Consider the following 21,663-nt stretch of genomic DNA (forward strand, 5'->3'; position numbering starts at 1 on the left):
GGTGCTTTGAGTCTCTCGACAAGTGAAAAAGCATCCCAGAAAAGGGAAAAGATATTTCCAAGAACAACAAATTAATAAAAATATAAATTACTTGAGAGAGAAAACAAACAAACAAAAAAAACAAATTATATGTATTTGAATTTGACTACTACCCCTACTAGTAGTAGTATGTACAGTATTATTATATGTTGAAAATGACCGGAAGGCCCTTTGGGCGGGGATAGCGCTCGCGCGAGTGGCCAACAGACTATTGTCAAAAACAGAAGAGAAGAGCGCAGTTTCCCCTTTCTCGCGACTGGTCCGGTCCGAAAGTGGGTTGGGGGGGGGGGATACATCCGTCATTCCACCTACCTAACCAACCTACATACTCTGTACTTTCCCTTAACTCACTGGCTGGCTCTCTTTGACTGAGTCGACTCAGTTTCTACACAATCAATCAATGCCCTTTCACATTTCTTCGTTTCCGCTTCCCAATTTGTCGGCGGCGTCCCCCTCCACTTGGTCAATTATTTTGTAATTTTTGATTTTAGCCTTTGGTTCACTAATAAATAAGCCCATATATTTAAGCCCATAAAAGGAAAGAAGGGGGTAAAATAATTTTTAAGGAAATGGTAAATTTTAATTAAGGCTTACCGCGCGATCAATTTAGATTCTCGGAAAGCACAGCTTTGGTTAATTAATCCTCAGGGGAAGACGATCAGAGTCAGAGATGTTGTTCATCAGCGTCGTGGTCGTGGTGTGATCTCATCTCAAATGGGTTTCCGATTTCAAATAATTTGTAGGTCTTCCCTTTGTAGTAGATTGTCTTCCCGTTATCTTCAACCATCACCACTCCGACTCTCTTCTTCTTCTTCGCTAAACCCTAATTTCGATTTCTCCACAAGGTGGCATTCTTCTGGCCAAAGATCTGGAGACGAAGGCGACAAGATTTTCCGGCTAGGTCTCTCCGCTGATATTGGCTTATCTCTCGGCAAAGCCGTCACCGGCTATCTCTGCGGCAGCACCGCCATTATCGCCGACGCTGCTCATTCCGTGTCCGATGTGGTTCTAAGTGGAGTTGCTCTTCTCTCGTACAGAGCTGCTAATGTTCCCAAGGACAAAGAACATCCCTATGGTACCTCCTTAAACCCTTTCCTTCCTTAGACCTTATTAAATTCATAGATAGAGATATACATTGCTCTCTTCTCTGTTTTATAATGTCTCCCTTTGCGCAGGTCATGGTAAATTTGAAACACTAGGAGCACTTGGTATCTCTTCCATGCTTTTGGCCACTGGTTGTGGTATTGCCTGGCATGCTTTACACCTTTTATCTGTATGTATGACCTCCACTCGATACTTCCTCATTTGTCTTCTTCTTCTTCTCATCTCTTTATCTTGATATTTCTTCGTCTTCTCTTTTGCAGACTGCACTGTCCTCAACTCCTGAGGTTGCTCACCATCACGGAATTGATATGAGTCATCCCTTTCTTGCTGTCACTGTTACTCTTGCTTCCATTTCTATCAAAGAAGGGTACTTTACTTTCACTTTTTTCTTAAATCCATCCATCCAGCAAGTTTCTTATAGCCCATACATAGCTTTCGTTGATTAGACACTTGTAACTTGTTTTCATTCACTTTTTATTTCCACTTTGCTTCCCTACTAGGATCTACCGGCCCAGCTTCTTTAGTATTAATTAGATTGACTCTATTGTGCTATCCCCTATCTGTTCTCGCTTATTTTTGTCATTCTTCTCAGGCTTTACTGGATCACCAAACGAGCCGGAGAAAAACAAGGCAGTGGATTGATGATGGCTAATGCTTGGCATCACCGATCAGATGCTATTTCTTCTGTTGTTGCCCTTGTCGGAGTTGGTAACCATTTCTATCCCACTTAGTTAATCAACTATATCCCATATTTGGTCATGCATACCATCAAAAAATAAAGGGATACAATGTAGCTCCCTCAATTCCATTTTAGTTTTATTTAAGTCTCAGCTTTTGTAACATATATAGCCTTACTTCTGTGCAGGAGGTTCTATTTTCGGAGTCAATTTCTTAGATCCTCTAGCTGGCCTTGTTGTCTCGGTTATGATTTTCAATGCCGGACTGGAAACAGGACACCAAAGGTACTCACCCTATCTAATGTTTCTTTTTCTATTAGTTTTCTCTATAACAAAGCCTGTATTAGCTTGAACATGTAATGGAATTATGGTTCCAACACCATCTCAATTGCTCAAATTTCATTTCTTTGTTTAGTGTCTTGGAACTGGTGGATGCTGCTATACCAGCACAACAATTAGAGCCAATAAGACAAACCATATTACAGGTTGAAGGAGTCAAGGTACAGATGGTGGATTCTTGTACCTTTCACGATGATAGGCTTTCAAATTAATAAACCTTGCTATATAACAAATTTATTGTATTCTTTTCAGATTCACTCTGTCTGTAATTAGAAAGTATGCCTTAATGTTTTTTGTTATTTGTTATTTGTTGCTAATAAGTGTCATGTTATTCTTTATCCATAGGGATGTCATCGGCTAAGAGGTAGGAGAGCTGGTTCATCGTTGTATCTTGACGTACACATTGTAGTGAGTGCTGCTTCCTTCTGTCTCGAATAGAAAGTATAATCCCAATAAAATCAATCATTATCACCTTTTCCTTACAGGTAGATCCTTTTTCCAGTGTGAGTGTTGCACACGAGGTAGGAGAATATGTACGAGGACAGATTAATAAGAACCACCCTGAAGTATCTGAAGTCTTCATACATATAGGTATGCACTATGCAGCATTCTGCATGGTGAGAAACATGTCTAACCAACTTATTCACTACTTCTCGCTCTTAGCCATCATGTCAAATTTTCCTTGCAGATCCAGCCTTTTTACAGTTCTCTTGTAGCATGATAGAGGATCATGACAGTATAAGGAATGAAAGTAACATCTGCCGGGAGATTAAACATGTTGAAGCCACCGTCTCAGATATTTTTTCGTCACAGTTTTCTGAGGTACTCCTCTGTTTATTTTTTGCTATAATCCAGACCAAACCCAACCTTTAGGCATTCCTGTTTATTAGTTTCGAAGACAATGAATCTTTCACGTATCTGCAGAAAATGACGATCAAACGAGTTACACCGCACTTGTTGCATAGCAAGATCTTTCTCCAAATCGTAGTCTCCATGCCATCGACCATGACAATACAGTAAAGCTCGTCCATGTCTGTACTTGTAGGCCATTTGGCTACTCTCCTGTAACCATCTGACAAGTATTTTGCTGCTCTGCAGGGACGCCATGAGAGCCGCTGAAGATGCAGAGAAAGCGATTCTGAAGGCAGCCCCAAATGTGGCTCGTGTGAGCGTTCAGCTTAGTCTTAAGAACTCCTTGCCTCAGTAATTAGCTTTGGTGTTTGAAGGAAATAACAAGAGAGACCTCTCTGCAATAGCTGCAACAAGTAGAACTTTGAAAAGAATATACAACGAGCCAAACTATGTTTATACCAATGTCGGCGTTTTGTTGATATTTTTGGCTTCCTTTACACTGCTCATCAAAGTTGTTTCTTTGTGATGAACAATTCTAATTTCGAAAGTTTGCAACTTTGATGAGTCCAAAGCTAAGAAAAGCTTTGGGAATGTAATTGTTGAGTACTAATTCTGCATTGGATACGATGAAAGTAAAATAACATCACAGCTTTCCACAGCTTCTTTTAGCCGTGACTGTGCTACAATGAGGGTAACAGAAACAAAAGGCAAAACATTTTCTATAACTATGTTGCTACATTGACTATAACTGCAAAATTCCTCCCCATTTGGCGCTTGCTCTTGAGGTATATGCAGACATGTCAATTTCAGATCGAAGTTAGTCTATTCACTCTCCTCAGTGTCTGAACTATCCTCAACAGTTCCGTTTCTGAACTTAGACGACACGAGTGAGCGACGATGAATGCGCTTTGTAGATTTTGTTCTTGACTTGCTTCTTGACTCCTCCAAAGCCTTTCTCTTCTTCTTTGAGTTACCAAGGTACCCAAAAGCAAAAGCTTCTAGTGCCTTTGTAGTCAACGGTCGGGTCCTTGTACTCTGCCTCCGTCCAGGAAGCAAATCCGCGATGACCTGAGGCTTACACTGCATTTCCACATCCATTTGAGCAGATGACTGATCTGCACAAGAGCTCTCACTGTTCTGCACAACGTCTGTGATGACAGTATCAGTACCATCAGCTTCACGTTCTAGTGAGATTTGTGAAACGTTCAAGTCAAAATATTCTCTGGTTTCAGATCTTTCTGGTGATATTTCTCGATCTTCGTTTCTTCGACAATAGCTATCTGTTGCCACGGAACTGGTTGACGACGGTTTCAGAGTTCTATCTTTATCGATGTGCTCCTCTCCCATCAAAAGTACATTTCGATCAGCTTCTAATGGGTTTGGTCTCATCTTCTTCAGTGGTTTCTTCTTCCTGGACTGGTTTTCACCAAAAAAACCTGATTCTCTCAAGGTACAATCTGCCAAGCTGCTCCTTTTTTTGCAGACAGGTAACTTTGGATTTCTTGGTCTCCCGCCTTTCCGCTTGTTCTGCTGTCTCTCACTGACAGAAACAGTGCTTCGACTAGTGGCATTTTCCATGTTTACAGAGCTGCTCTTGCCAGAACTAATGCTGCCCCCACCACACACTCTCGAAGCCATTGACTTAACTGTAGTCCCTGCCTTGTTTTCAGATTCTTCTGACAAGTTATCCTCAGATTCACTCAAGTAACTTGGGGAGTTAGCAATTGAACTGCCGGTCTCAACAGGCAGAGATCTTAGCTCTTTTAATGTACTTCCTTGCACACCATTTGCCTCACTGGTATCCACAATCGTAAACATAACGACCTCCTGAATTTTACTTGTTTTGCTGCGTGGTTGTAGGTACCTCTTCTTTTTCTTGCTGTTTGGTGAAGAATCATCAAACTCGTCTAAATTTATGGGCGGGTCATTCTTGGTTTCCTCTTCTTTGCACCCTTTCATATCAAGATCCTCATCAGTATTGAGCACAAGAAGTGTGGGATCTAAAGCAACTTTCTTCAAGACATCAGTGAGAGAATCATAGTAGTGATTCCCTTTTGACATCTTCCTCCTGGAAAACTTCTTGGCTTCCGGTACGAGAAAAACAAGAGAATTCTTTGGGGCATCTTTCGGCTGCTCAGAGTGCCATCCTCTTGCTAATAAACGTGGCCAAACAGCTTCCCAGAAGAGGTCACTGGACCGTGTTTTGCTCATCCTATATTCTCCGGTCAGGAACTTGACTATATCCCCAATCGGAAGATCATTGCGTATTCGCACTTCAGAGGCTCCATGATTAGACTTGGTTGGTTCTAACGCGCAGTTGGTCAGATCTCTTTTCCCTTTACCTATACCAATAACTTCTGTAAGCATGTCAATTCCTACCGTATCCTTTAAAGTGAACACATAATCCTCCAGTGCAATCTTCTCTTCCCTAAATGCTTTAGCTACCTACAAAAAACAACAATAAGATTCTGCATTTTGATAATGTTCATTATCAGATTCAGATCATTCCGAAACCAGAGAAGCATATGGTACCTTAAGCAACGTAGTCTTGCATTCCTCAGATACATGAGAGGAGATCCGAGAGAGGAGCTCTTGTTGCCTCCAACCAGATAATAACTTGTGGCCTTGAACAGAGCGTTTGGTTCGCAACTTGCGTCCATCAACCCATCTCCGGTATTCATTAGACCTGTAAAAGCTTCCGTAGTAGTATGAGAGCACATCTCCCATGTGCTTGGTGCCAAGGAATCTCTGCACCAAGAAAAGGTTTTTCCCAAGACAGTAGAGGCCAAGAAGGAAGCGCTGCTGCTCAGCAACGTCCCAAGAATCACCCAAAGACCCAGGGAAGGGATAGAGGCTCTTATCAAGCCAGTCAAACTTGAACTTGGCATTTCTTTGGCATGGCAATGCAAGCACAATACTCCTCGGTTTCAAACTAGCAGGCGGTTCAGATTTCTCCAGGGGTTGATCGGTTGAGGGACTGCCTTTGTCACCTTCCTCGGCTTCACGGAAACCTCTGAATTTCTCACTTCTCGTCCACATGAGAGGGATAGGCAAGGAAAATGTGACTAGGTCCTGCTGTGATTCGAAGCATTTAATGAGCATTAAACGATCATATGGTGGTATATCTGCTTGGTACTGATCTCCAACACGAGGAAAGACCTCGGGGTCTCCGTTGATTCCATTGAGATATGGGGAATGAAGTTGCTTGGAGGATTCATCGACAAAACCTTCCGTGTCATCTGAATGAATTGGCTCCATCTGAGCACAAAAAAAAAAAGACGAAGCTTTGTTAATAGTTTCCGGAGGCAAACACAATCAATAATGAGACACACATCATCATCCAAAGCAATTCTCTAAAGACCACAGTTTGGAGTTCAAAGTCATCCTCAAAAAAAAACCTAACATTGAAAAGAGAAAGAAGATAAAATCGAGGAGGACCTGGTTTTCAGGTCCTAGAAGACACGAAGGAAGAAGAGGGTCCAGAATAACCCAAAATAGATAGAATGAAACCCAAAGCTGCCGTTTTTAACAAAAAAAACATCCATATGAAACAGAGGTGACCCCTACTAATTCATTCATAAAAAGCAAAATAAGAAACCCAGAGAAGCCAGCCACAAACAAGAAGACCTGAATCGTTTTTTGGCTACGAACGGAAATGTAATAAAAAGAAACAAACAAAAAAGAAATGATTTTTGAACATAAGACCCGAGCGAGACCCGACCCGACCGTCGTAGTCGTATAGTATCTACATATATGAAGAGGGATAGAGAGAGAGAGTACCTCCATCAAGATGGAAGAAGAAGAAGAAGAGTATGGTTGATGAACGTCGGGTAATAAAATTAAAATAAATAAATAAAAAAATGGGTCGAATGGAATCTATATATATGTAGAAGAAGAAGAAGAAGAAGTAATAGTGTTCCAATCTATAAAAAGATGTAAAAAGTTGAAGCAGCTCTCAAAGTCGAAACAGACAGACAGAGGAGCGATATCAAAAAAAAAAAAATTTAAGTTGTTTCTCTAAAATTATTATTATTATTATTATTAAAAATGACAGAAAGAAAGAAAGAAAGAAGAGGGAAGGAAGACGTGGTCGAAAGGAAGGAGAGAGAGGTATCAGATTTACCTCACTGTCTCAGTCGTCGTCTGTCGTCACACACACACACAGCTTTTGCTGCATCGAGAAAAAAGACTTACGAATTCTCTTCACGGCTCGCACCACACACCCCTTCTCTTTCTCTGCAAGACAAAGAAGAAGAAGACCTCAACGCAGAATTAATAATAAATATATCTCTAAATATATATATATATATATATATATAAGTAAAAAATGTGTGTTTGCCTTGCATATGAGAGAAGATGGATCTTAACGCTTTTTTTTTTTTTTGCTCTTTCTTTCTTCTTTTTTTTTTTGTGTTAATTTGTTGGGTGGGTCTTATTACAACAAAAAAACAAAAAAAAAATTGAAAATGAAAGAGCGTGAGAGCACACGCGTTCTTGTTCTACAATAGTAGTAGTACAGTAATAAATAAATGGGATCATCCCCTTCTGCAAATACCCGAATTAACCTTATCCCAACGTTTGTCTCTTCGTCTTCTTTTTACCTCTTTCCGTCTTTTTTTTTCCCCTTTCCTTTTCTTCTTCTTTCTCCCCTTATTCAGTAGTATTTTCTTGTTGTGTGTTTCTGTTGTAAAACGGTAAATTTCAACACCTTAATTCCCTCCTTCTAGTATAATAATTATTACTAATAAGCTTAAACACATTACACTTTATTTATTTTTTATTTTTCTAGTCTCTTATCATTATTTACACTCTCTTTTTTTTTTTTTTTTTAACTCGCTAGTCAAAGTAAAACACAATGCATGTGGGTAGTATAACTTGGTGTGTATTCAAATTCAATGATATACGAATACGACTATTATTTTCCCCTATATATGTGTATATATAACTAGCGAATAATAATACGACGATTACAAAGTACGCTTTTTTTTTTTTTTTTGACAAGATTACAAAGTATGCTTGTACAAGTACTTTTAACACAACAACCGAATTATTGAAAAATCATACTATTATATGTTTTTAGCTTTAACTACTAAATAGGTATATATGTATGTCGACAAAAGACTTCCAAAGTTAATTAATATCATATTTGCTTTGATATAGTTACTAAGCATCATATATAATAACATTAAAAAGAAAAAATAGATTAGAGAAATTAAAAACATTCCCGATGATAAGATAAACATACGTTAAAAAAAAAAAAAGATAAACATACGTGTTGATTTAACGAATCAGGCATCGGAAAATCATTTAATATATATAGATCAGCCCAAAATTGAGAGGATAGGGGCATTTAAGATCCCCAATAAGGGCCTATCATCGTTCTTCTCTAGTGTTATATATACAGCCCAAACTTGCTTGAGAGTCGAGAAGAAGTCCTACTGTATCTCAGTGCAAAACAATTAAGCATATTTGTCATTGGTCCTGCTTTTTTCTAATTTACCGATTTGCAACATTTTTTCCTATATTTCTTTGTTAAATTTTATTTAAAACAGAAAAGTAATCTTATACATAACAAAAAAATATATAGCTAACTGTTTACAAAAATTAGTAATATACTATATTAACTTAAATAGTCATATATAACTTGAAATTATATATTAGAAAAGAAACCTAATGTCTATTTATAAAATTGTAACGTAAATAATTTGGACAAGCAATTGTCCTCAGGTCATTAAGGCCATTGGGGAATGGGCATGGCCATGTTTATCCTTCCAAGGCCGGCGAGGGTTTCAGTGGATCATCAACTGGCCCATATGTGAAAGCCCAGTGATACACCTCCAAATACCACATTCCCGGGTCTGTGACAGACAGCTCAACATACATATTCTTCGGCTATTCGCTCTACTTGAACAAGTGTGTGTGTGTTACACAGTGTTGTATATTTTGTCGAGAGAGAGAGAGAGAGAGAGTCTGAAAGAAAGTAAAAAAGAATAAAAGACACTGGACTTAACTTTATATTAATTAATAATTATTAATTTATTATTATATAAAACATACCCAAATAATGTTAATGCATGGACCACATGCAACTACTTGCACGCTTAATAGATTCACTAAACTCGATCTTTACAAGTGGGAAAATATTAATGTTACTTATGATGTTAATAGTATATAACAATACCAGAATTAGGATCTGAAAAAGAAAGAAAAACCATATAATCATATGACGTATATAGCTAGCTAGTTTCGATAATTAGTTTACACAGCCGTACTAGACCATTTAAAACAGTGGTGACGAGTCAGTTTCATCTTTTTTAAAAAAAAAATAGCAGGTAGAGATAGTTAGAACTAATTTTTAGTATCAATAACAGTTAACTAGTTCTTTTGAATGTCTATATATATATATATATATATATATATATAGTAAAGTAGTATATTGTAAACTAGTTTGTAGTTTTGTACTACTAAATATATATATAAACGCCATCGTATGCATCGTTTAGTTGATTAATATAACTAAAAGCGTACATAATTTGTTTTATCCGTTGCAAGGTGGTCCGATCCACCTTCGGTCGACACATGTCCTCAGTTTTGCAATGATTTTACATATATATATAGCTGTAATATTTACCCAACCTGACTTAGGTTTTTCGGGAAAACAAATAAAATATATAATATAATTGCCAAAATATCATACCTTCTAGAACACCTCTCCAAAATCATATAAATAAAATGTAAGCTAAATTCTAGTATAATCTTTACATTACTTACTAGATACATATACATAATGCATACGCATAAAAAAATTGATTGAAAAAATCTAGTGTATAAAAACATAAAATACATAAATTTAATCACTTATTTTAAATAGAAAACTCATAGAACTTAACATGGTTATTATTTGATGCAAAAGATATTTGAGTTTGTAATGGATTGAAAGAATCTTAGTGTATCCATTTTTCTATATCGAATTTCGAAAGTGTGATGAAAGAAACATTAAATTAAAATATATGACTAAATTCATTTTTTTTTTTTGTCTTCAGATAGAAATAAATTGTGAAAGTTTGAACAAGGGAAAGTAAAAACTAGAACATAAACAAAAACTTATAACGCCTCATCTCTCACTTGATCATGAAGCCAAGAAGGCCTTCCAAGTGAAAGGTAAGACTGAAAACGACCATCTCTTGTGACGCTTGAAGCAATCGCCATTGCTACCTTGTTAGCAGAAGTCGCAACCGAATAGCATCTCCACGCATGAAGCTTGGACAGAGCTAAGTGTATATCGCTCAACACCAAATGGAACCGTGGCCAGGCTGCTGGGTTATTTATGGCTTCAATGATCACATTGTTGTCCGTGGCAAACTCAACTTTAGGTAACTGCAGGATCTGAACCGCTTCAATTGCCCACAAAAAGGTTCTTGAACCTGCAAGGAGCCGTGAGTCAGAGGCCGTAAGTACATCCCTAGCGTGGAAAAGTACCTGTCCTTGATGATCTTTCACAATCCAAGAACCACCCGACAAGCTAAATTCACTTTACTAATTTACTTTTATTTTAAAGTTTATAAATTTTACAAGATTTTATATATCGTGATATAAAAGACTAGTTCTAAATCTGAAAATGACTATAAATAGAGGGAAAAAAAAAAGAACAAAAGAGAGATAAATTACGTAAGTAGAAATATAAAGGATCCTTATCTGTATAATTCACATGATGAACACTAATTAAAGAGGACAGCATTTTCTTTTAAAATAGTATAAGAGATGGAGGTGTGCCAAATTAATTTCATATTATATGCTTTTAAAAGAAAGGAAAGTAGTATTATTAACAAACTATACCTATTTATAGGCTCTTCAATTTTGGCAAGCAGCTGACTACTAATTATAGACCACACGACGTGCTCTTATATATATGGTCCACAAGTTCCGTATTATTATTGTTTATTTAGATAACTCTAATTATAGTTCTTATCTATTTAAACTATATGTGATGTGACTAATCAATCATTTACTAAATCATCAAACAAATATATAGAAAATAACTTATAGTTAAATACCGGTTAAACAAATTTTACATAAAGTTTATTCGCTTGAATTTGATCCCAAGTGCGAACAGAAACCAAAGAATTACTTATATAATTCGTATATATATATATATAGTAGCAGATCGAGGGAAGCAAGAGCAGAGCTTTGCCGAATCCCCTTTAACATGCACAATGAAGCAAACAACAAAAAAAACTTATGAACATGATATGAAACCTCCATGAAATATGTAATTTCAGCAGTTTGAGAAGTTAGAATTAGTCTAAGACCAAACTCCGAATCACCTTTTTCTTTTTAATGTTAAGAATGTTTTCACCTTTTACTTATCAATACCCGAGCAAACGAAACGCCAATTATATGACTTATCAAGTTACCAATTTCTCGAAGGAAAATGTCGGTCTAGAGAACAAGAAAAAAGGAAAAAAAGAAGAAGTAAAACACCAAAATGAAATGAGTTGGATATGAATGCATATATGCACCCTACAAATTAAACGAAATTAGGAAGTGGAATAATTACGAGTACTATAGTCTATACAAACATCAATAAATTAATTCAAACGTTTAAACCTTAAGGGTTTACGAGAAATTAATTAGTTGAACATTAATTTTTAAAAAAAAAAAAAAAAAAAAAGAGAAATTAGCTCGACCTGCCACATTGTCTCCCCAGTCCAGTAAGGCTTAAGTGACCTAGACCTCTCTCATTGGTTGTATGACACGTCATCACCATCATCTATTACCAAACATAGAAAATCCTCAAGTCATGTCTACTTACTTAGTGTATATAAAGCCAATTTAACAACACAAATCTCTGTCAGAACGAATATTTTCAGATTTATACATTATGTAAAAAGCCTCTACTTTAATTTTCTTTTTGTGCCATATAGTTGGCCAACTACATATTTTCGTTACAAAATTTTCAGTATCAATCATTTGTTAAAACTTATATATATATATATATATATATATATATATATCTCATACTACTGAAACCACCCAAAATAAAAAGAAGCCGAGATTTCTCCTCTGCTTTTTATAAGATTTGATGGCGGGTGATAATCCTTGGTTCAAAAATCCAATCCAGAACTATAACTTTGGGAGCAGCTCATCTCATGATCGTCATGGCTTAGTGGTGGAGGATCAGCAAGAAGAAAACATGATGATGATAAAAGAACAAGACAGGCTACTTCCGATAGCAAACGTTGGAAGGATCATGAAGAACATTCTCCCACCAAACGCAAAGATCTCTAAAGAAGCCAAAGAGACTATGCAAGAATGTGTCTCCGAGTTCATAAGCTTCGTCACCGGAGAAGCATCCGATAAATGCCACAAGGAGAAGAGAAAGACCGTCAATGGAGACGATATCTGTTGGGCCATGGCAAATCTAGGGTTTGATGATTACGCCGGCCAGCTTAAGAAGTACTTACATCGTTTCCGAGTTATTGAAGGTGAGAAAGCTAATCATCACGGCAAAGGAGGTCCTAGTAAATCCTCACCAGATAATTAATTAATCTATCTCTTTAGCTTCTTTAGATTGATTGGTTTGCTAATTTCCCCATTTTTATGTGTCATCTTTGTTTAACTCGATCCGACCAGCTTCTTTTTTTTATCAATCTTGTTTTGTTTTGTTAAAAGAGCTTCTTCTACCAGTTCACATATAGCTCTAAGCGATCTACATATATAATTAAATAAATATATATGATTGTATAACATGTCCTTACATATGTGGTTAATATGAGGCAGTGGATCAAACAATTCTGTGTTCGGATATATTGCTGATTATTGTGGTCTTTAATTTAATTCAGAAAGTTGAGATCCATGTGCGTGTATATATTATTATCGAGCTAGATAGGTTTTCTTCTCTACATTCTAGTTTGTTGATCTCTTCTAGCTCTTGGTCAGGTGTGAGGTATATAATTACCATGCGCTTGTATGCTCTAGACTATATAATCCCTCTACAGTACGAAAATTAAGTTGTCATTTCCTACTTTGTGGAATTGCTTATTCAGTTAAAGCAATTATTATTATTTTTTCGACAAAAAAGGTGAAAGTAGTCGACTTTTCAGTATTTGTATTATTGAAAGTCGTCACTATAACTGGCATTTGCATATAGTAGATTATTAGCAGTTTAGCACTAGTTAATCAGCACTAAATTGCAATTCCGTACACATATGATATATATAAAGTTACTACTTCAGTATTGTTTCTTTAAGACTAATCAAATATTAAAACTCTATGTCGATATAGATTTACTATTTCGGGGATTCGCTTTCTGAACAGTAAACAGTACTCCAAAAATAAGAAAAATTAAAAGAATTGGTTAAATCGATTAGTTAAGCTCTCGAGTGGTCCAATAGATCCAGACCAGCTAGTTCTCACTGGTTCTTTTATTGATTTATAATAACCCTAGATCCCTGGACCATCCAAATAAAGAAAGCTTTACATAAATACTCTTTTATGATCTGACTCACACTAGGAACGTATGCTTTTCTCCATATTTAAATTTGACCACTAAACTTTTATTAATACCCATTTCAACTGTTGGCTGATCAACCAAATATGTCACGGCTACGGCTTCTCAAATTAAATAATACTAGAATATATGTATGTATCTGTTAATTATATCGAATGCATGATCTTATGTTAAATGTTCTTAAGATTAGTTACAATAAAGCACAAATTAAGGTTCTCAATACTATTAGCTTATAATAAATCACAAATTAATGTTCTCAATGTTCAAAATAGTGTTACGAAATTTGAATAGTTGTTTGCTCGAATTTGTGTCTCGTGATATACAAGCAAATTAACTTCTTCTTTTTTAATCAAAGTAGAACTAATCACAGTTGAATGTAATTAATTAATATATTTTGACATTACAAACCGAGAGAGTGCATTTTGTTTTATCACCTGGATATGAATATCATTTTCATCTACCTGGTGATGGATATATATATGTATACAAAAGGAGTGGATAAGATTTGGGTTGTACGTCTTTGATCTCCCACAGGTGAGATTGTGAGAACGCGCAACTCGAGTTCCAAGAGTTTTAAAAGCGTGGCTACTTTCTCTTTGAAGTTCGTTAAACGATATGAGATCTCACATTCTTACATATATTTAAAGATATTGATAACGAAGACATGCATGCACACTAATTCGCCTTAAAAAAAAAAAACGTTTGAAGAAGAGCGACCAATTATAGGCACATAGTAATCCTAAATGACGACTAAATTATTCCTCAAATAAAACAAACCAAAGGATTCTAATACATTACAAATTATTTGAATACGAAAAAAAAGAAAAAAAAAATATTTGAATACGAAAATAATATATGTATACTACTGGTACTTATTTCCAGTTGTTCTATACTTCGATTCTACTATAAACAACGTAATAAGTAACGCTTTTTTTAGGTAATAAGTAACAATCTAGCTAGGGGATTCGATCTTCTCATGTCAGTTTAGAGAGATAATTATAAACGTACTTTTAGTTTGACCATCTTAATATTATTATGCATTCTAGTTTGACCAAAAAAAAAAACGTAGTTTTAGTAACAACAAGAAAACGTCTAGTCATCAAGGCCGGCGTCAAAGTTTCATATTCCGGTAGATCGGAGAGCGTATTCTTGCACCAGCGCTGCAAACAGAGACTGCCTTTCCAGCAAACGAGCCGGGCTATCGAACTCTTTCGCTTTCCCTGTTCAAAATTTCCATATGAAAAGTGAAAAGACCAACAAGACAACAAGAACACTTAAGTTGAGTTTGTTTTGTTTGACATACCAGCGTCTATGACCAGGACTCGATCACCGTCCATCACTGTAGGAATCCGGTGGGCGATGCTGATAATGGTGCAGGACTCGAAGTCTTCTCTTATGATCTTCTGGATCACGGCGTCCGTTTGTGAATCAACGGATGCAGTTGCTTCGTCTAGGAACAGAAGTCTGCTCCGTTTCAGCATTACCCTCCCTAAACATAGAAGCTGCCTCTGCCCTACGCTCCAGTTCTCCCCATTATCAACCACTGTTCCAATCAATCAATAACTCTGACTTATTATATAATCCCTAATCCTAGGTATATATATACACAAAGAGACCAAACTCACCCAAAGAATCGAGTTTCTCAGGCTTGGTAGCAACAACATCCTTGAGTTGGCATCTTTCAAGGCTCTGAAATTACAAGAAACAACAGATTATGTAATGGTATATGGAATAAAAATTGGTTGTAGCTTAGAAGATATATCATAGCTTAATAATATCATCATCACCTTCCAGATTTCGTCGTCAGAGTATTGCTCAGTTGGGTCGATGTTGCTCCTCACGGTTCCTTCAAAGAGGACAGGTTCTTGCGGAATGATTCCGAATCTTGACCTGAGATCATGCAGCCCTATTGTGCTGATATCAATCCCGTCTATGATTATCTTCCCTCCTGACGGTTCTACAAGCCTGAACAAGACCTGTATCAAAGTCGATTTCCCGCTTCCCGTTCGTCCAACCACACCAACCTTCTCTCCTCCTTTGATGTCTAGAGTGATTCCTTTGAGCACTAGTGGAGTGTTCGCTCTGTAGCGCACCTGCAGTTGTTTACACACACACACACACACATCCTTCACATGTTTGAACACTTGAGACGATGAGTTTTTAATAACAAAGAGCTGTTTAGTTTCTATATAACTCACCTTGAGGTCTTGCAGATGTACATTGCCATGGAAGGGCCAATTCGAAGGTGGAAGGTTATCTTTGCGCTCCCACTCGGATTCAGATGGAATGTCAGTGAACTGTTTGATCCTTTCAACAGAAACCATCTTGTTCTCAACAAAGCAGCTCATGTATATAGCCCAGAACAGAACCGAGTTCAGGGACAGACCATACGAAAGGGACAGTCCTACATTCTCTGCATCACACCAAAACAATATCCATGATTGACAATACTGATTTCAACTTGTCAAAAATTTGGAAGGGTTTGGTGATCCTCTACCTGGTCTGATAACGTTGCTGGGTAACAATACCATACACAAAGCCGAGATGCAGAGCACCCAGCTTCCAATAAGCTCTAGCCTAAACCCGAGCCATTCGTTTGAGCCATTGTTGTGGAAGTCCATCCTGAGATTGGCGTTGACACGCTTCACGTTTTCTTGCATAAACAACTCCTGCTTCCTGAATGATCGGATCGTCATCACTCCAGCTATACTTTCTGAGAAATGGTGGATGATGGGAGCCTTTGTGATCGAGTCCAGGCGAGTCAATTCACGGGAAGAAGCGAGGTAATAGTTCTGAAGATCAAAAAGCAAAGTGACGTTTAAGAACATCATACATATTCAAAGAAAAAAAAACATCAGAACATATGGAATCAAAAGAGATGCCTACCCGGTACCAGATGTTAAGCCATCCAAGGGGAATCACAAAGAATGCAGTTGGCCAAGCGTACTGGCAAGTAACTATGAAAATGCTCAGAAGAGTGGTGTACATTGAGGCCACAAGTCCGAGCATAAACGGAATGAGGATATCGATGTTGGTCTGATCAGTAGATGCCTGCAATGTTCGAAAGAGAAAGAAACCTTTAACATCTCTGCTAAAATCTTATGTAAGCAGCATGAAAAGGGTTGGAAAAGTTTGTCTCACCCGACTGAGAATTCTTCCGGATGGCGTGGTGTCGAAGAACGACATTGGAGCGTGTAAGATACTGTTAAGAATCTGTCGGAAAAATATCTGAGCAGTCTTGAGTCCCAGGTGAGTGATGTAATATGACCTGAGGGTCACCAAAACGATGGAAACAAGTGCAATAATGACGTATACACGGATGAAAACGGAAGCGTCAAATGAAATTGCATTCTTGGCTGATGTTTCGTATGCAAGCCAGTAATCGCTGGCCATTAGAGCACCCTGCCACGTCAGAGAGAAGAACACCACAAGCACAATGCCCCACCAGCCGTAGGCCTCAGTGCAGTACTGTTTGTAAACTCTCAGGCTGACCTGTCCGATTTCCCTTTCCTCTTCTTTGATAAGCTTCGAGCCATCTTCTACGGCGTGAGAGCCAAGAAATGACTTGACATGCTCATCGTTTTGATCACTTAAGCGAGGAGACTCCATGGACGTTCTCGGAGAGCTTGCATGGGGAGATTTTGGTGTTCTTGGGGATGTTGCGATTGTTGCTGCTGCTGCTGCTGCAGAGTCTACACCGGCATCAACTAGCTCCATTGATGTCTCATGTGCAGCCACAAGTTCCCCAAAATCCAACCCGGAGTTTACTAATTCCTCATATCTTCCCGACTCAACAATCTTCCCCTCCCGCATCACCTGAAAGTCTCATTTCGTAAGAACAAGCTCTAGTCTCTGGATTCCAATAAGATAAAAGTATGAATCATTATTGTACCAAGATGCAGTCGACGTTGTGCAAGAAATCCACTTGATGGGTTACGAGCAATATGGTCTTGCCTTTCAGAGCTCCTCTTACACAATTCTATACAAAAACATCACAATAATAAGAATCAACATGTATTCTAGTAATACATCAAAGAGTTCTTTTGTCCCTTGTTACCTTGAATATATCAGAACCGGTATGAGCATCCACGGCGCTAAAAACATCGTCGAGCAAGTATACATCGCATTCCTGGTACACCGCACGTGCGAGCTGTATACGCTGCTTCTGCCCTCCGCTGAGGTTGATTCCGCGTTCCCCAATCTCTGTCTGATCCCCAAACTCCATCATTTGTAGGTCTTTGTCAAGGCAACATACACTGACAACTTCGTCGTACTTGTCTCTAACCATTGGAAGACCAAACAAGATGTTGTCTTGAACAGTCCCGTTTTCGATCCATGATGTCTGCCCTACATAACCAGTGCTCCCACAAACCCTCACCTAGAAATAAAAACGAATCAATCAAATGTTCTCAGAGTGTTTGTTCTTTAAAATCTACAAACAACATAAACAAAACAAAGTCGCACCTGTCCCGAGATTCTGTGCATTTCGCCAAGAACAGAAGCTAACAGAGAAGATTTCCCTGAACCAACGGTTCCAACTATAGCGGTGAGCTCTCCTTTCTTAACCTTAAAGTTGATATCACTGAGAGCAGGTTCGTTGTCCTCATCATCCCAACTAAAGCTTCCATCTCTAACCTCCACGGCAGTAGTATCATCACAGCCCAAGGATCTCTCCACAGCATCTTCCGAAAGCTCTTTGCTCATCATGTACGAGTCCAGTCTTCCCAGAGAGATCATTGCCTGCGAGAGAGATATCATAGACTGAGGGAAGGTTCTGATGGGTTCTTGCAGGATCTTGAAAATGGTTGTGGTGGTGAAGACAGTCCCAGCGTCAAGCTTGACACCCAAGGCAAGAGCGGTGGCGAAGGTGAGGGCAGAGATAAGCACTGGCGTGCTCCAGAGGACAATGATGTTGCCGGCTATGGAGTAGAGAAACTTGGATAGCCAACCAAACTCCATGTCCCTAAATTTGAGGATCCTCTTGTTGAAATGATTCTCCCATGCCTGGAACTTGATGACTCGCATATAATTGAGCATCTCGTTGGTGGCCTTCATCCTAGAATCTCGGTTTCCCATCAGACTGAATTGGTAGCTGTTGTTTCTCTTAGTTCCAAGGAGGATGAAGACGAACACTCCAGTCAACCCAATGACCGCCGTCACTACAGACGCGCCTAAGCTTCCGTAGAGGAGCACAAGCGCAACAGTCACTTGCAAAGGCATGAGCCAGATTGCGTGGAGCTGAAGCATCATGTCAGAGAGCTGCTGTGCGTCTACGGCCATGTAATTCACGATTTGGCCAACGCCGTGGTTCTGACGCGCGGAGCCGGTGAGCTTTAAACCTTTCTTGTAGAGTGCAGTGATCAGAGTAGACCTTATGAGCATTCCAAACTTCTGGGACTCGAAATTGAACTGATGCGTCGTCAAGACCTCGACGAATTTGGCAACGAGGAGGATGAGGACGAGGTAGTAACCCTGCCACGGCGATGATCTCTTGCCGGAGGTGAAATCGACGAAGCTCTGGATGAGAACGGGGCCAACGTACATGACACCGAGACGGACGATGGCGAGAATGGCGGTGTAGAGGATCTCCTTCCAGAAACAACGGATGAGAGTGGTACGCACAGGGTGGCTCGAGTTCTCCGACGGGGTAGGCCAACAGGACTCGAAGAGAAGGGCGAGCCTCTCTGCTTTATGCTCCGGAGAGAGCGTCGGAACTTGTTGGAGCGTCAACGGGGATTTGTAGCCTTTGGTGAGTAGAGGATTCATCCATAACCAGAACGTTTTGGAGAAAGCAGAGGCTGATGCGTAGGGAGAGACGTTGTTGGATTTATCCAAAGCGGCGTCGTCCGTAGGAGGAGGACTGTTGGACTCCGCCGTGGCGATGCCGGTGGTTCCTCTGACGGAGGCGACGAGCAGGAAGGCGGTTAACGGGAGGGAGAAGAAGGAAGCGACGTCTTCTTCTCTGAGGAGAGTCACGGTGGCGTCGGAGGAGATGAAACGGAGAATGGCGGAGACGGAGAAGAGAGCAGTGAGGAAGAAACTCGAAATCCAAAAGATTCTGAGGGATAAAGGATGATAGAGAGAAGCGAATCGCTTCTGGTGGATGAGGATGACGGCGATGACGACGTGCGTGACGGAGTGGATAAGCCAAAAGAGAGGGTCGATGAGGAGGCTCCATGGTCCCTGAGACGGAGTGCGTGGCTTCCTAGTGAAGGACAAAACGCAGAGCAAGACGGAGCAAAGCGACAAGAGAAGGGTGGCTACAAGCGTCGTTTTGAACCACGCGGTTGTTGTTGTTGTTGTGGTTGCACGGTGTCCGAGAAGAGGTTTTGTAATCTGGGCGTCTCCTCCGTTGGTTTCGGAAGAGGAAGAAGAAGAAGAAGAAAAGAGCTTGAGAAGAGCGAAGCAGAGGAGGAGGATGAGGAAGAGAAGATCAACGGCGGAGAAGAGAGCACGTTGAGGGCATGGAGAGAGCAAAACAAATCTTAGCCATTGGATTGCAACTGGGAGTGATGATGTCTGTTCTAATACGGCTGAGGATGAACAAGATAGCTCGGAGAGCCACGAAGAAGAAGAAGAAAGCCACCACATTTTCTCAGGGCAGAGAGATTGAGAGAGAGGGAGAAGCAATTATTTATTGGTGATCTTTTACTTTAGTAGTATAAAATTATAGACGTTTTGTTTATTATTCAACATAATATACTAATCTAATCATACTAGCTAATGTGTGTGTGACGACGACTAAGGAGTTTTGAACTTTGTAGTCAGTCGTCCACAAAATTGAAGTTTCGGAAAGAAATCAAAAAATCATTATTAAAAACAAACAAAAACTGCTGCCAGGACTTTTATGATTACTGACCTGACGATTAGATTTTTTTTTTCTTTGGTAATGATAGCAACTCTGCATCCAATCTTTTTTTTCCTTCTTTTTTTATATCGTTTGTTTATTTTTGGAAAATGAAAATCAACTACAGGTTCAATTTTATTACTATTACCATTACTACAATTTTACAACTTTGAATGAAAAGACAAACTCCATTGGGATAGAATTACATGTACTAGCTAGTACTCTTATAAGAAAAAGTCTTATCCTTCTAATATTTGATGAGAAAAATCTGAGTTAAGACAGGTTTTGATTAAACAAATAAAGAAAAGTTACACTTGGTTACATCCTCCCCTCTTGACTAGTACTACTTTATATAAGAATAAAGGCAAAAAAAAATAAGGTGTATGGAAATTTAGAGGTGCAACTCGTGCGTGCAAGACTTGTCTTTCATTTAGACTTTTTACTAGTAGTATTAAACAAGATAATTTATAAACCAAAAAGTCTCATTGTTTAATTAATTAACTTTTGTCTTTTAACTCCGAGTATGAGGTAGTAGATGGGTCAATAATTATGACTGCTCGAGCAAATTATTGGACCCAAGCAAAGCAACCAACCCCATGCATATGACCCTTCTTCTTTTTTTCTTTGGACAAACTCATGACCCTTCTTCTTATATCATGGAATGATGCTGCAAACACATGTTGTATACTGTATTATATAGTACTACTTCAAAAGAGTTGTTGTAATAATATGTAAAAGGAATTTATAAGAAAAAAGTAAGTAAAACTGTAGCTACAGTACTAGAAAGTGAATAAAAAAGTTAATTAATTGCCTAGGAAAGAACAACTAACTATAGCTCCAGTACTAAAAAGTGTATACCCTCGTGTTTTTTGTAAGAAAGAACAACTAGTATATAGCTCTGCACTCTGCAGTACTAAAAAGTAGCTGCTGTTATCTTGCTTACGTAAGGGTGAAAAATCAGTTTTCGAATAAGAAGGAGAGAGAGTGTCTTAATATCAAACATCAACATTTTTTTGCAGGCTACTTGGCTTCCTTCCTCCTCCTCTCCATATGCGAATTCTGTTTTTCCGATTCCCTTTCTTCTCCTTGTTTACGTCAACAATCTACATATATATATGTCACTGAAAAACGATCAACATAGTCATAGAATTTGTTTGACAATAAAAAAAAAAAAAGCCATAGAATTTAAGTACGGCATGTTACCTGTGGCTGAATTATTAGTTAGTAATAATAAAGTAAGTATCTTATTTTATAAAGTCAACACACCTTTACCTTTACATGATCTGAGATCCGAT

General features: G+C 38.5%; 3 protein-coding genes and 1 pseudogene across 8 annotated transcripts; 2 read left to right on the forward strand and 2 right to left on the reverse strand.

Annotated features, from left to right (window-relative positions):
• The first annotated feature begins 395 nt into the window (after positions 1-395).
• LOC104784513 (metal tolerance protein C1) lies at positions 396-3,669 on the forward strand. Of its 3 annotated transcripts, none has more exons than XM_087512879.1 (12): positions 396-778; positions 885-1,114; positions 1,215-1,312; positions 1,404-1,510; positions 1,736-1,851; positions 2,009-2,105; positions 2,236-2,320; positions 2,505-2,567; positions 2,645-2,750; positions 2,848-2,981; positions 3,084-3,175; positions 3,258-3,669. In XM_087512879.1, the coding sequence occupies exons 3-12, from the start codon at positions 1,259-1,261 to the stop codon at positions 3,364-3,366; spliced, it is 963 nt and encodes a 320-aa protein (XP_087369005.1). In that variant the 5' UTR covers positions 396-778; positions 885-1,114; positions 1,215-1,258; the 3' UTR covers positions 3,367-3,669. The 3 variants fall into 3 exon arrangements, with proteins under 3 accessions (XP_087369005.1, XP_010507850.1, XP_087369006.1); XM_087512880.1 differs by having other exon boundaries at positions 632-778; positions 1,215-1,316; XM_010509548.2 differs by having other exon boundaries at positions 415-1,114.
• Positions 3,608-7,507, reverse strand: LOC104784512 (uncharacterized). Of its 4 annotated transcripts, none has more exons than XM_087512877.1 (4): positions 7,351-7,507; positions 7,135-7,247; positions 5,544-6,269; positions 3,608-5,456 (listed from the first exon to the last, which is right to left on the reverse strand). In XM_087512877.1, the coding sequence occupies exons 3-4, from the start codon at positions 6,267-6,269 to the stop codon at positions 3,834-3,836; spliced, it is 2,349 nt and encodes a 782-aa protein (XP_087369003.1). In that variant the 5' UTR covers positions 7,135-7,247; positions 7,351-7,507; the 3' UTR covers positions 3,608-3,833. The 4 variants fall into 4 exon arrangements, with proteins under 4 accessions (XP_087369003.1, XP_087369000.1, XP_087369002.1 ...); XM_087512874.1 differs by having other exon boundaries at positions 6,792-7,247; positions 7,351-7,410; XM_087512876.1 differs by lacking the exon at positions 7,351-7,507 and having other exon boundaries at positions 7,135-7,348.
• A 4,472-nt stretch (positions 7,508-11,979) lies between these two features.
• On the forward strand, positions 11,980-12,803 carry LOC104784514 (nuclear transcription factor Y subunit B-5 pseudogene; annotated as a pseudogene).
• A 1,714-nt stretch (positions 12,804-14,517) lies between these two features.
• On the reverse strand, positions 14,518-20,385 carry LOC104784515 (ABC transporter C family member 4). The gene is made up of 11 exons (XM_010509550.3): positions 17,986-20,385; positions 17,579-17,899; positions 17,414-17,500; positions 16,663-17,337; positions 16,408-16,572; positions 16,019-16,313; positions 15,720-15,934; positions 15,309-15,614; positions 15,147-15,210; positions 14,825-15,064; positions 14,518-14,741 (listed from the first exon to the last, which is right to left on the reverse strand). Exons 1-11 carry the CDS (start codon positions 20,110-20,112, stop codon positions 14,641-14,643), a joined length of 4,596 nt encoding a protein of 1,531 aa, XP_010507852.2. The 5' UTR covers positions 20,113-20,385; the 3' UTR covers positions 14,518-14,640.
• Between the last annotated feature and the right edge of the window lie 1,278 nt (positions 20,386-21,663).

This window comes from Camelina sativa, chromosome 5 (genome assembly GCF_030686135.1).
Source record: "Camelina sativa cultivar CO46 ecotype springtype chromosome 5, ASM3068613v1".
In the NCBI taxonomy this organism is placed as follows: domain Eukaryota; kingdom Viridiplantae; phylum Streptophyta; class Magnoliopsida; order Brassicales; family Brassicaceae; genus Camelina; species Camelina sativa.